Source organism: Tenrec ecaudatus, chromosome 5 (genome assembly GCF_050624435.1).
Source record: "Tenrec ecaudatus isolate mTenEca1 chromosome 5, mTenEca1.hap1, whole genome shotgun sequence".
Lineage (NCBI taxonomy): Eukaryota > Metazoa > Chordata > Mammalia > Afrosoricida > Tenrecidae > Tenrec > Tenrec ecaudatus.
The window spans coordinates 169,774,251-169,787,334 of NC_134534.1; the positions used below are offsets into that span (position 1 = coordinate 169,774,251).

A 13,084-nucleotide genomic window follows, 5' to 3' on the forward strand; every position below is an offset into this window, starting at 1 on the left:
GAGAGTATATACAACAAATGTGAAAACAAAACCCGTGGTGAAAATAGATTTAAAAATAACCAAACAGAACGTCTAGACTTTAACCAAAGGAAAGAACTATGTAGAAGGGTTTAGCAGCAGACTATACACCATCAGAGAGGCAATTCGTCCACTGGAAAGTAAATCAACGTTATCTAGAATGTTTTTAAAGAATTGAACATTTAGAATATGCAGAAGAGAAAGTAAAAGACATAAAGGGCATAATGAGAAGTCCTAACCTGTTTATCAGAGTCCCAGAAAAATGTGATAGGTTGCAATTAGAATAATATTCGAAAGAGTACATAGATAAAGATAGTCGCTATTTGGTGAGACTGTTCATTCATAGAATCAAGATACCCAAACAGAGTAGCTTAAAAGAAATCTTCAGTATTTCAGTGTACTGAAGCAGCAGAAAACCAAAAGCAAAGAGATAAGTCATAAACATCAGCTATAAGGGAAAAAAGATTAACTTCAAAGGAGCAGCTGTTAAGCTAATCGCAGACGGCTCAGAAACCAGATTATGCAATGTTATCTTTGTTGTGCTAAAAAAATAATGTAACTGCCATCCTAGAATTGTATCCAGTAAGAAATCTTTCAAGAAATAGAGATGGAAAGGAACCTTTCAGAGAAGTAAAAACTGAAAGGCTTTGTCCTAAAAAAGCCTTCCCTAAAGAAAGGAAAGAATGAAAAGGCTAAGACGCAAGAAAGAAGTGCAAAATATGTGCGAACACGGACTGTATAAAGCAATACCAATGTTATATGGAGTTAAAACTCTTCATGTAATTAAAATGTATCACAAAACTACGTAATAAGTTGGGGAGGGGAATAAGTCAAATCAAACTGTTTGAAGGCTCTCCTAAAGGAGGGTCAAGATCCAGCTTTTCTTTCCATGGTGATAAGTTAAATCCGCCTCTTTTAATTCCTAAAATAACCTCTGGGGGAGGCTGAGTTTTCTAAAGAAACCAAAGCAGAGTTACTGATGTTTGTATGGTACAATTCTATCAAGGAAGCGGCCCGCGCAGCGGTAGAGTGGCAGACCCTGTCCAGCTTGAGTCTGTGGGTCAGATTCCCTTTGGTTCACTCAGCTGCTCGCATGGGGGACCAGAAAGCTGGAAGGTGAACCAGAAGGCAAGCAGACAGAACAGGAGGTGGGAAGACCACCAGCCAGTAGAGGCAAAATCAACTGCATCCAAGGCAGGCAGCATGTCAGGCCACTGACAGCTCCTAGGGTCAGCAGGCCACATGATAGGGTGCTGGCCCCAAGTCCCAGGACCAAGATGCAGGATCCAGGTCAGTAGGAAGAAGAAGGAGTCAGTGCGCTACAGTGTCTATATATCGATATGTAATAGGCCACACACCCAAAGAGACATCGTCAGGCTGTGACCTGCACCTTATAGAAGAGGTCTTGAGGGGGGAGCGGGGAGGGAGGGGAAAAAAGAGGACTTGATGCAAATGGCTTAAGTGGAGAGCAAATACTTTGAAAATGATTAGGGCAAAGCATGTACAGATGTGCTTTCTACAATTGATGTATATATGGACTGTGATAAGAATTGTATGAGTCCCTAATAAAATGTTAATAAAAAATAAATTAAAAAAGAAAATCAAAGCAGTTAAATACAGGTTATATTTAAAAAACAAACAAAAAAGATTTATAGATGAATTGGTCTGGATGGGATACTTTTCATATATAATTATTTGTTGATAAAAGCTCTTTTTATACACACATGAGTGTCACTCACTGGATTTGTTTCTCTAGTTAACCTGGCTTAACATGTAATGTGACTTGGATCTAGAATAAAACAGAGAATACCAGAAAAAAAAAAAGAGCTCTAACTGTCACACCACTGAGGATCCTGGCCCAGCCAAGTGGACACAAAATCACTTTCACAACCACCAAAGGAATGAAAATTAGTTGTGTGCGTTCTGGATCAGTAGAGGGAAAAAGGTGGAACAATAAAAAACTTCAATCCCAAAGGCAGCCATACAAGAAAAAAGAAAGGAAAGAAGGTGACACAGGCAAATCACAAAACAAGATGGTCTATTCACTATGAGTCAATATTAACTTGATGGCAGTCAGGTGTGTGGTTTTCTAGTTTTGTTTTTTTGAGATTTAAGCCAAAATAAATCAGTTTTTGCATTTCATGTAAACAGACCAAGTATTTTAGGGGAAAGGCAAATGTTACAATTTTTTTTGTATTTTTTAAAATTTATTTTAACAACTTATTGGGGTTGATACAATTCTTTTCACAGTTCATACATATACATACATCAATTGTATAAAGCACATCTGTACAGTCTTTGCCCTAATCATTTTTTTTCTCTTTTCTTCTTTTACATTTTATTAGGGACTCATACAACTCTTACCACAATCCATACATATACATACCTCAATTGTATAAAGCACATCCATACATTCCCTGCCCCAATCATTCTCAAGGCATTTGCTCTCCACTTAAGCCCCTTGCATCAGGTCCTCTTTTTTTTCCCCCCTCCCTCCCCATTCCCCCTCCCTCATATGCCCTTGGTAATTTATACATCGTTATTTTGTCGTATCTTGCCCTATCCAGAGTCTCCCTTCCCCCCTTCTCTGCTGTCCCTCTCCCAGGGAAGAGGTCACATGTGGATCCTTGTAATCAGTTCCCCCTTTCCAACCCACTCACCCTTCACTCTCCCAGCATCGTCCCTCACACCCTTGGTCCTGAAGGTATCATCCACCCTGGATTCCCTGTACCTCCAATCCTCATATGTACCAGTATACAGCCTCTGTCCTATCCAGCCCTGCAAGGTAGAATTCGGATCATGGTAGTTGGGGGGAGGAAGCATCCAGGATCTGGGGGAAAGCTGTGTTCTTCATCGATACTACCTCACACCCTAATTAACCCATCTCCTCTCCTAAACCCCTCTATGAGGGGATCTCCATTGGTCGACACTTGGGTCTTGGGTCTCCACTCTGCACTTCCCCCTTCATTTAATATGATATATATATATACATATATACACATACATATATACATATACACATACATACACACACTTATATCTTTTTTTTTTTTGCATGATGCCTTATACCTGGTCCCTTGGGCACCTCGTGATCGCACTGGCCGGTGTGCTTCTTCCATGTGGGCTTATTTGCTTCTGAGCTAGATGGCCGCTTGTTCACCTTCAAGCCTTTAAGACCCCAGACACTATCTCTTTTGATAGCCGGGCACCATCAGCTTTCTTCACCACATTTGCTTATGCACACATTTGTCTTCAGCGATCCTATCATGGAGGTGTGCAGTCAATGATATGATTTTTTGTTCTTTGATGCCTGGTAACTGATCCCTTTGGGACTACTCGATCACACAGGCTGGTGTGTTCTTCCATGTGGACTTTGTTGCTTCTGAGCTAGATGGCCGCTTGTTTATCTTCAAGCCTTTAAGACCCCAGTCACTATCTCTTTTGATAGCCGGGCACCATCAGCTTTCTTCACCACATTTACTTGTTCACCACTTTGGCTCCAGCCGTTGTGTCGGGAGAGTGAGCATCATAGAGTTCCAATTTAATAAAAGAAGGTATTCATGCATTGAGGGAGTGTTTGAGTAGAGGCCCAAGGTCCTTCCGCCACCTTAATACTTGACCTATAAATATAGACACATAGATCTATTTCCCCATCCTCCTATATATATTTGCATGTACATGTCTTTGTCTAGACCTCTATGAATGCCCTTTGACTCCTAGCTCTTTCCTCCATCTCCCTTGACTTTCCTCCTGCCCTACTACCATGCTTCATCGCCACCTGGGCTAGAGTATACCTCTTCTCTAAGCAACCTTACCCTTGATCATTTCCCACCAGGCCTGCCACTCCCCCTTCTCTACCATTTGGGGTCCCATGTTTTTCCCTTGTCCCTGGGTTTGTTAACACCACTTCCTTACCCCCCCTACCCCCCCACCCCAAATCCCCCCAGAACTGTTGGTCCTGTTGTTTTTCCTCCAGATAGTTCATCCAGCCTGTCCTATTCAGACAGACCTGTGAAGTCACTAACATGCACGAAAACTAGACAGAGGAAAACAAAGCAACAGTATACAACCAGACAACAAAACAACAAAAACAAACCACTGACAAAGAACAGAACAAAACAGTTCACAAGAGAAAAGCTTGTAGTTAGTTCAGGGATCGTTTGCTGGCCCTTAGGAGCGTTTTCCAGTCCATTCTGTTGGGGCACCACGCCCTGGCCCCAAAGTCCACTTTCAGCATTCCCTGGGGACCTTGCCACTCCATTCCCTTGCTGTTCCGCTGCACTCCCCCAGTGATTTGCCTCGGTGTGGTGGGATCAAGTCAGGTGCAATTCCCACACTGTGTCTCCGGTGCTGTCCCCTGTATCGCCCTTAGTCACTGAGGGGCATCATGTCTCATAGTGGGGCCAGCCATGTTGTTGTCTCTGTGGACTGGCTGCTCTACTCAGGAACATCATCATCACGGCCTGGTGGGCCAGACTGTCCTCCACTCTCTCCTCCTGCCCCTTCATCTGCTCCCGTGTGCTCTGATCAAATATGTCCATCTCCCATAGCTGCAGAGTCAATGTCGTCCTTTGGAACAAATTCTTTTCGGGGAGGGGCAGGAATCCACTTAATTTATGGTGCTGGGGCCAGCCTCCCAGACCTCTCCACCGGTTCCCTCCTCCACGCCGGGATATTGCATTCACACCTTGCGACACTGGGTTGAAGTCTGGTCCCACTTTCCCTGTGGAGATATAAACAATACCCTCCCCTTGGGTGGATTAATGCCCCATGACCACAATTTTTTAATAGTACTTTGTGCTACTTAAAATATTAACCAAAATAATCCTGATGTAGTTGTATTTATATCTTACTAGTAAGAGAGCCACTTCATTTGCTGTATCAGGAGGATATAATTTTTCAATCATATGTACCTAATAACACTAATTTAAAGCATGTATGTAAAAATGGGCATAACTAAAGGGGGACAAATTTAAATCCTTAATCTTTTTTAATTAATCATTTTATTGGGGGCTCTTACAAATCTTATAACAATCCATCATTCAATAGTATTCAGTACACTTGTACATATGTTACCATCAACATTTCCAAAATAATTTCTTTCTACTTGAGTCCTTGGTAACAATAAATCCATAATCCTAATGTGTTAGTTTAACACAATTTTCTGAAGAATCCACACACGAACTCTACAAAAATCAGTAAGTATGTAGAAGAGTGGGGAGCATGACCTAATGACCATGTATGGAGCACTACACCCACCAACCACAGGAAATATACTCCTTACAGACACACATGAACTGTTTCAAAACTTGACTTTCATCTATCAGGAACGGTCTGGGCACACTTACAAATGTTTTCTCCTTTTATTAACATAAAATTGTAAAATGGGCGTGTAGGCTGGAGAGCATCCATTTTACCGTCCACATCCATTCTTTCCCTGCCTTGTGTGTTTGTGCCCTTCGGGGCAGACATGTGTGAGCCGCATTCCTGAGTTTGCTTCCTCTTTGACTTCTCGTTGAATTTACTCAGTGGAGGATAAAAACATGAAATTGATAAGTGAAAGGAGAGTAGAATCAGGGTATTTATCTTTACTGTCCTTCTCTGCTGGATTGCCCAAAATGACTGTATCTCTCTTCCTGTACTAAGTCTGCTTTTGTCAGTGACCCAGTTAGGAAGTGGGAAAAAGACATGAGCAGAGAGTTCACCAAAAATGATGTACAAATGGCTAACAAACGCATGAAAAAAAAAAAACAGTTCACAATCACTAACCATCCAGGGGATGTAAATGAAAACCACATTGAGATACCACCTTATACCCACAGTGCTTTGTGGGGATATCCAGCTTTCCACAGATGGGCTTTGGGTCTCCACTCCAACCCCTGTCTTATACATTGATATAAATTGTTTGTTTTGGCTCTTTTGATACCAGGTTGAGTCAACAACTCATGATCACACAGGCTGGTGTGCTTCTTCCATGGGGGCTTATTTGCTTCATTACTAGATGGCTGCTTGTTTAACTTCAAGCCTTTAAGACCCCAGACCTTGTATCTTTTGATAGGTAGACACTATCCACGTTTTTTACCCCATTTGCTTATGCACCCATTTTGTCTTCAGTGATCGTATTGAGAAAGTGAATATCAAAGAGTGCCAGGTTATTAGAACAAAGTGTTCTTGTGTTTAGGGAGGCCTTGAGTAGAGGCTCAAAATCTGTCTGCTATCTTAATACTTCTCATATAAATATATGCACATTGGCCTCTATCCCTTTCATTATAAATTAATATATTTATATGTATACATGCCTATAGCTATACCTCCATAAATAGCTTCTGTTCCCCACTTCTTTCCTTGATTGTCTTTCACCTTTTTCCTGTCTCACTAGCATGCTTGCCCTGCATTTAGGTCTTAGTAATTCCTCTTGGATACATTACACTTGATCAAACACCACCAGGACTCCTCACCATCATTTTTAGATCTATTGTTCCTTATCCCTGAGTTCGTTGGCTCCATGCTCACCCTTCCCACCCCATCCTCTTCCATGACCCCTGGGACCTCTTATCCCATTGTTTTCTCCTTGACATTGTTTGTCCTGTATATCTTTTTTAGAAAGACACAGGGTGAAAGAAAACAAAAAAATCCAATAAATAGTTCCATGTCTGTCTGCTGACCCTTATGAGTGTTTTCCAGTTAAGCCCTAGCTCCTGACTCAGAAGTCTATTTTCAGGATTCTTCTGGGACTTGGTTACTTAGCTCCCCTTGCTGCCTTGTTGCACCCCCTTGGCATTTCACTCTGCTGTGCACGAGGTAGATCAGGCACATTTTACACACAATGTCTCCAGTGCTCTCCCCTGTGGTGCTATGGGTCAGTGAGGGAACGTCATGTCTAGTGGTGGGGCCAGATCTACAGTCCTCTCTGTCCATTGGCTGCTCCAAGCTGGGATGTTGCCTCCAGGAATTGGTGTGCCATGTGGTCCACCTTCTCTCTTTTCCTCTTATTTTGCACCCGTGTGGTCTGGACAGACCTGCGACTCTCCCCTGGCTGTATCTTCAGTGCTGTCCTCTGTATTACATTCTTCTGGGGAGGGGATCAACACAGCTCAGCTTGGGCCTCGCCCCACCATCCTCTCTGTTAGTTTGCTGCTCCATGCCAGTATGTTGGTGCTCTGGATGGGTTCTGTTCCCTCTCTCCCTTTCCTGTGGAGACAAACAATACTTTCCTTAAGGGGGTCGAGTGGGGGGGCAGTTGGGATTCAGTCTTGCCTTCTTTTCCGTCTGAAGCAATGTTGTCTTGGTAATTGTTTTCAGCGTGTAGACTTCTGGATGGAGTTGCGCTGTATGGCAGTCTCCTGCTTGTGCTTGGTGGATGTTGATCTTCTGACCCCTGTGAGTCAGAAAGGATTTTCCTCAGGGTTGGGTGTCTTAGGGTATATTCTTTGAGTTTTTCCTTGTTTGGGAAGACTCTTACTCGACCGTCTTTCTTAATAGATAATTTGGCAGGGGAGAGGATTCTCAGGTTGGCGTCTTTTTCTTTCAATGTTTGGAAGATGTTATTCCACTTTCTCCGCCTCCTCATGGTATCTGCTGATAGGTCTGAGCATATTCTTACCTGAGGATATTGTATGTGATTGGGTTTTTTTCTCTTGCTGATCTTAAAGTTTTCTCTTTTTCCTTAAAGTTGGATAATTGAACTGTTCTGTGTCTTGGTAGGTTCTTCCTGGGGTTTAATTTAATTAGTGTCCTCTCTGCTTCCTGTATGAATGACTAATTCTCATTCATTAAGGTTGGGAAATTTGCCTCCAGGAATTCCCTCGCTAATTTAGGTTAACTTCTTCATTGTGTCTTGATTTAGTAGACCAATTATTCAAATATTGTTCCTATTCATAGCATTTGTCACTGTTCTCAGGTTTTCTTCCACCTCTTTGATTATCTTGTTTCCCATTTGTTGAAACTGTCTGATTTTTCTCAAGATTGCTGGTATGATTCTCTGCCTCTTCTAGTCTGTTGGCAAGGTCTGTGATGTTGTGTTTTGTTTCTATTACCTCACCCATTGATTCCTGTAATTCCTATTGGTGCGTGGAATTCATCCCCTCTATCACGGATTTATCTTCTCTATGGCTGTATCCTTATTCTGTGTCGCTTCCTTCATATCCTGTATTACTCAAAGCAGCATTCTGAAGATTTCTTTTTGTCGCAGATTAATGTCTGTTTCTTCTATGAGCATCTTTAGTTTAGGATTTCTTCCACTGTTGCATTTTGTTTTTCTTGTTTTCTCATTGAGGGTGTTGAAGTATGTTGTTGTCTGCATGTCTTTTTGAAAGAACTGGGTGCTATGTTCCTGGGAGACCGAGTGGCCCTGAGCTCTTTCTCTGTGTGACTGATAAGTGTGGATTCTGGGACCACCTGTGGCCTACTATTGTGGTGGGTCGGGCTGTTGTGTATGGACCAGGTTTGGACAGGCCAGCAGTACAGGTGCAGGCATTGTCTGTACTGTCTGGCCACACTTTCCAACCTTTTAAAAACTCTCTGTGGAGCCCAAAACTGGTAGAGCCAGTTTTTGGCTTTTGCTGTGGCTATTAGAACCTGTTGGCTTTTCTTGATTTGTTATGTTGAAAGTCTAGGTTGTGCTCTGGGGTGTGGAGTTCTGGCTGCCTTGTTATGTTAATGCTATTCTAGTGGATAGAGTTCTAGTGGCTTCCATTCAAAGTACACAAAGGAACACAGCCTAGAATTGAAAGTGCTTAAATTTTATTTTTTCTTTCCCTTTTTATAATAGGCTTATAGGGGTGGCCTGGTATCAGGACAGTGCCATGCTGTCCCCCAGGGAAGGGGGCACCAGAGTATCAGAGTGGGTTTGAGGCTGACTGGACCTGAATCCTCCCCTGGCTGCAGTCCTTTGTCATTCCTGTGCTGCACAACATTGCAGATTATGCTCTGGGGAACTGGGTAAATATCCCAGCAGCTCTTTAATTGCTGCAAATTAGTGTCTAATTATCTAAGGTTACCCACACTTGAAGTTGTGGAACTGGGAAGAGGGGATGGCTGATGTGGTCACTCCATTCCTGGCTGGGTAGGGGAGCTGCAAAGCCCAAGACTGCAGGAGTAGGGAAGACAGCAGAGAGGAAAAGTTCTCGGTGTGAGATCTTGTGGCTAGTTCTCGGAGGTTCTCCATGAACCTGGGGTTCTGACTACTTTTAGACAGTATCCTGGGGAAATTATTGCTCCCTGCAAGACTTGGTTCTTGGGTGCAGGATGGGGTAGTGGACACTGTCCTGTTGGATCTGGTGAGGGGTTAGTGGAGCCCATGGGAAAATACAGTGAACTTGGAGCACTTCAACAAGTTCTTGACTCACTTCATGAGTGAAAATCGCAGGGGGCAGTCTGAACCAGACCCCAGTACACTGAATCTATTTTTAGTACCAGTCTCCCAGTATTAATCTCCATAGCTCTTAATTTTATAGTCTGACAACAGGAGTGCCAGGTAGGTAATTCTACCTGGATGCCATCTTGACTCCCTTCCATAATGCCTTTTGAAGAAATTATTCAATACAGTGATGATGACCTTTGGATTTAAAACCTCATGGTATTTTGTGTCTCTCTCTTTTTTTCTGTTTTCCAGATCGCCATGAGATTATCTCCAAAGAAATATTGGAGCTAGACCCATGGGAAAACCAGTGGAATGTTGTAGCCATTAATGTCCTCATGCATGATAGCTATGATGTCTGTCTGGTGGCCAGGATGAATCCCCGAGACCTCATCCCTCCACCTTCAGACTTGGTAGAAGAAGACAATAAGCACTGATACAATGTGGCTGTTGTGTCTGTAAACAAGGCTCTTGGCATGGAGAGAGCCCACAGGCACTATCAGTCATGCTGGAAATGAGGATTGCATGCCTAGTTGCCCATGCACAAAGCAGAGTGTCCTGGACACCATGAACAAGAATGGCAGCATCCCTCCCCAAGGACCCCTCAAATTGATAAAGTAGATAGGACACTGTAAGACATAATGTGATGCTAATTAAGAGAGGAAGACAGTGTAAATGCCATAGGAGTGGAAGGAGATAGACGAATATCGCCCTGCTGGTAGATTCAAGGACAGTATTGCCAAGAAGGAGGCCTTGTATCAGGGCCACAAAGGACAGGAATAGCGCTACCATGGTACAGCTAACGATAAGGTCCTTGAAACAGTTGAGCAAAGGCCTAAGACGGGAAAGTTCCATGACTACTTGGCGTATCCAAACCAGCCAGGTTGCTTAGGGATAGAGTTTACTACTAAGACCAGAAAAAGAGGTAGTAGCCAAAGATCAAACAGCTGGAGGACTGAATAATTTGAATCTGGTTTTTGAGCAAAGACATTACTATAAAATAATGATGTTAAAGGAAAGTAGACTTCTGTTTGTATTCTCTTCTGGCTTTAGCCTTTTAAATATTGCTTATTTTTACGCAGAATATCCTTCCACTGTGCAACATTCAATCAGCAGTGTGGCTAGCAGTGGACTACAAGTCCACAGCAGCTGTGGTGCTTCAGCCAAACCAAAGTGAGCAGAGCAATTTAACCCTGAGCTGAGCCCATGCCACAGAACCAAGATAAAGGATTCTACAGTTCTACCCACTCTGGGATGCTTGGACTGGGCTTACCCAGACTGCCTTTCCTTGAGCTGTCACTCTTTTCTGCAGGCTGTCCCTTCTTGGCAGTGGAGAAGAGGCAGCAAAGTTATATGGGCTACCTGCTGCCTTCTTGTACAGCCCTGGTGTTATCTTCTCCACTGACAGAAGGCAGCAGTGGAATTATCTTCAGCCCAAAACAGCACAACTAGGAAACAGCCTGGATCTGTTTGAGGGGATACATTTAAATAACACATGAGAAATCCATCCAGTTTACTTACCACCTGTACTTCTGGAAGCACAGTAAATTCAGTGTATTTTGGTTACTGTTCTTCTGAACATTTTCCAAAAAAAAAAGGTTCACATTGCATCAGGTTCTCTTATAACAGTGGTTCTCAACCTGTGGGTCGCAACCTCTTTGGGGATCAGCTGACCCTTTCACAGGGGTCGCCTAAGACCATCGGAAAACACATATTTCCGATAATACCCGAGACACCACTCCTCTCTCCGTCTTCAGGTGGGTCCGCCCACATTCAGGTATGAGTACCCCGCATGAAGACTGTTACCCATGCTACACCATGCTTCAAGACAACATTTCACTTATTTGTCATTAGAAATAAATATTTCACAATATAGAATTACATGTTGTTTTTGTGATTAATCACTGTGTTTTAATTGTGTTCCATTTGTAACAATTAAAATACATCCTGCTTATCAGATATTTACATGACAATTCATAACAGTAGCAAAATGACAGTTATGAAGTAGAAACTAAAGTAATTTTATGGTGGGGAGACACCACAACATGAGAAACTGTATTAAAGGGTCACGGCGTGAGGAAGGTAGAGAACCACTGTCCTATAAGCATCACCAAACCATATTCTGTCAAGCTGACTCCTCCTCATGGTGCTGAGGTGTGTCAGAGAAGAGTTGCGTTCCGCTGGGTTTCTATGGCGATTACCTTGTAGAAGCAGATGGCCAGGCTTTCCTTCCGAGGCCACTCAGCATAGAGTCAAACTATTAACCTTTATGATTAGCAGCAAGCACTTAGCTATTTGTGCCGCCCAGGGACTCCATTTTTAAAAAGTCTAAGTAGCCAGAAAGGCTCTAGATTTTTCCAGGAAGAGACATACTCTTTATCAAGATAGCTCTTTGGTGAACAGGTAAATGTGACCCTGGGCATCCTCAAGCCCATGTCCCAGGTCTCAGCTGCTAGTGCAAGCAGCAGAAGCGGGTCCAATGGACAATTGAACCACTTGGGAATCTGCTTCTGTTCCCTGGAGCCAAGGCCATAAGACCCGAGTGAGCCAAGGTCATTGTCCTAGTGTGCCATCTCCAAATAGGCTAAACTCAGGGAGAGCAGAAGCCACACCAGTCTCCTCGGAGTTGTTCCCCAAGTGTTCCAGGTACTTGCACAGGATGCGCCTGCGGGTGGTCTGTGTGGGGCGGTGTTGCTAAGCCAGAGGTCTTGGTCTTTAACTGTGTCTAGGTTAAAGACCTAGAATCAAAATAAGCAGATACAATTATTTCCCCAACAGTGGGGTCATGAATGGGGACGAGGAGCTGCTTACTGCAAAGAGAACCATTCCACCCGAGGAACTTTGTCAGTTGCTGGACATCATGGCAGAGAAGAGCACCGTAGGATTTCCGCTTATGAGGTCTTCTGAAAAGAACACCGGTACTGTCCTTAAACTACTTGAGCATTCTAGATGCTGCCCCAGTTTTCTCAGCCAAAGAGGCCTGGCCAGTGTACCCCGATACATCTTTTAAATAGGGTGGTTTCAAGATCTGGTTCAAGTTGCAGTTCTGCTACTCTACTAACAATGTTTTCTTAGACAAGACAGCTTTCTAAAGTCTTACTTTCCTCATAGCAAAATCTGAAGAAAAAGTCTACATACTTTATAGGGTTGGTGTGAGGACTGAAAGAGAGAGTTCTAAGCAAAAAACCCATTAAATGATAAGATAGGAAACATCACTTAACTGCCATTGTGGTCATTATTATGATCTTTATCATTGTGATCAGCATTGTTCCCAAAGCAAAATACCTCAAATATAACTTCGTACTGTCATTGAGTCTCTGAGATTGTAGGGCAAGATGTGATACCGTTTAAGAGAGTTCTTAATTTCCCAGAACCCGCTGGGCTCTCTTGGCATACTGGGAAGTAGTGGGCAGCTCAGGACTGATGAATGTGCTGGGCTTTGCTGGGCGCTAAGGTGTGTGTGTGCAGGCTCCCTGAGACAGACCCTTGGGAGCAGCACAGCAGGGGCACCCGAGGCTTGTACTGGGTGAGACTGGCGCCCTCTCGGAATCTTGACTCCTGTCTAATGTGGACTCTCTTCTGGGAATTGTCAGACTGGAGGTACTGAAGCGTGTTAGGGTTGGTAGGGGAAGGTTGAGGGCCTTGGCCTGGCTGATTGAAGACTTTGTAACTAATTTCTCAAACTTGTATGGAAGCCCCGGGATCCAA

At 43.4% G+C, this 13,084-nt stretch overlaps 1 protein-coding gene across 1 annotated transcript in view; it reads left to right on the plus strand.

Annotated features, from left to right (window-relative positions):
- KBTBD12 (kelch repeat and BTB domain containing 12) overlaps positions 1-11,203 on the plus strand; it is a 69,933-nt gene extending 58,730 nt beyond the window's left edge. Inside the window, exon 6 of the mRNA XM_075550272.1 lies at positions 9,632-11,203. Within this exon, the coding sequence (XP_075406387.1) occupies positions 9,632-9,813 (182 nt within the window). The 3' untranslated portion in view covers positions 9,814-11,203. The remainder of the gene's footprint in view (positions 1-9,631) is intronic.
- The last annotated feature ends 1,881 nt before the right edge of the window (positions 11,204-13,084 follow it).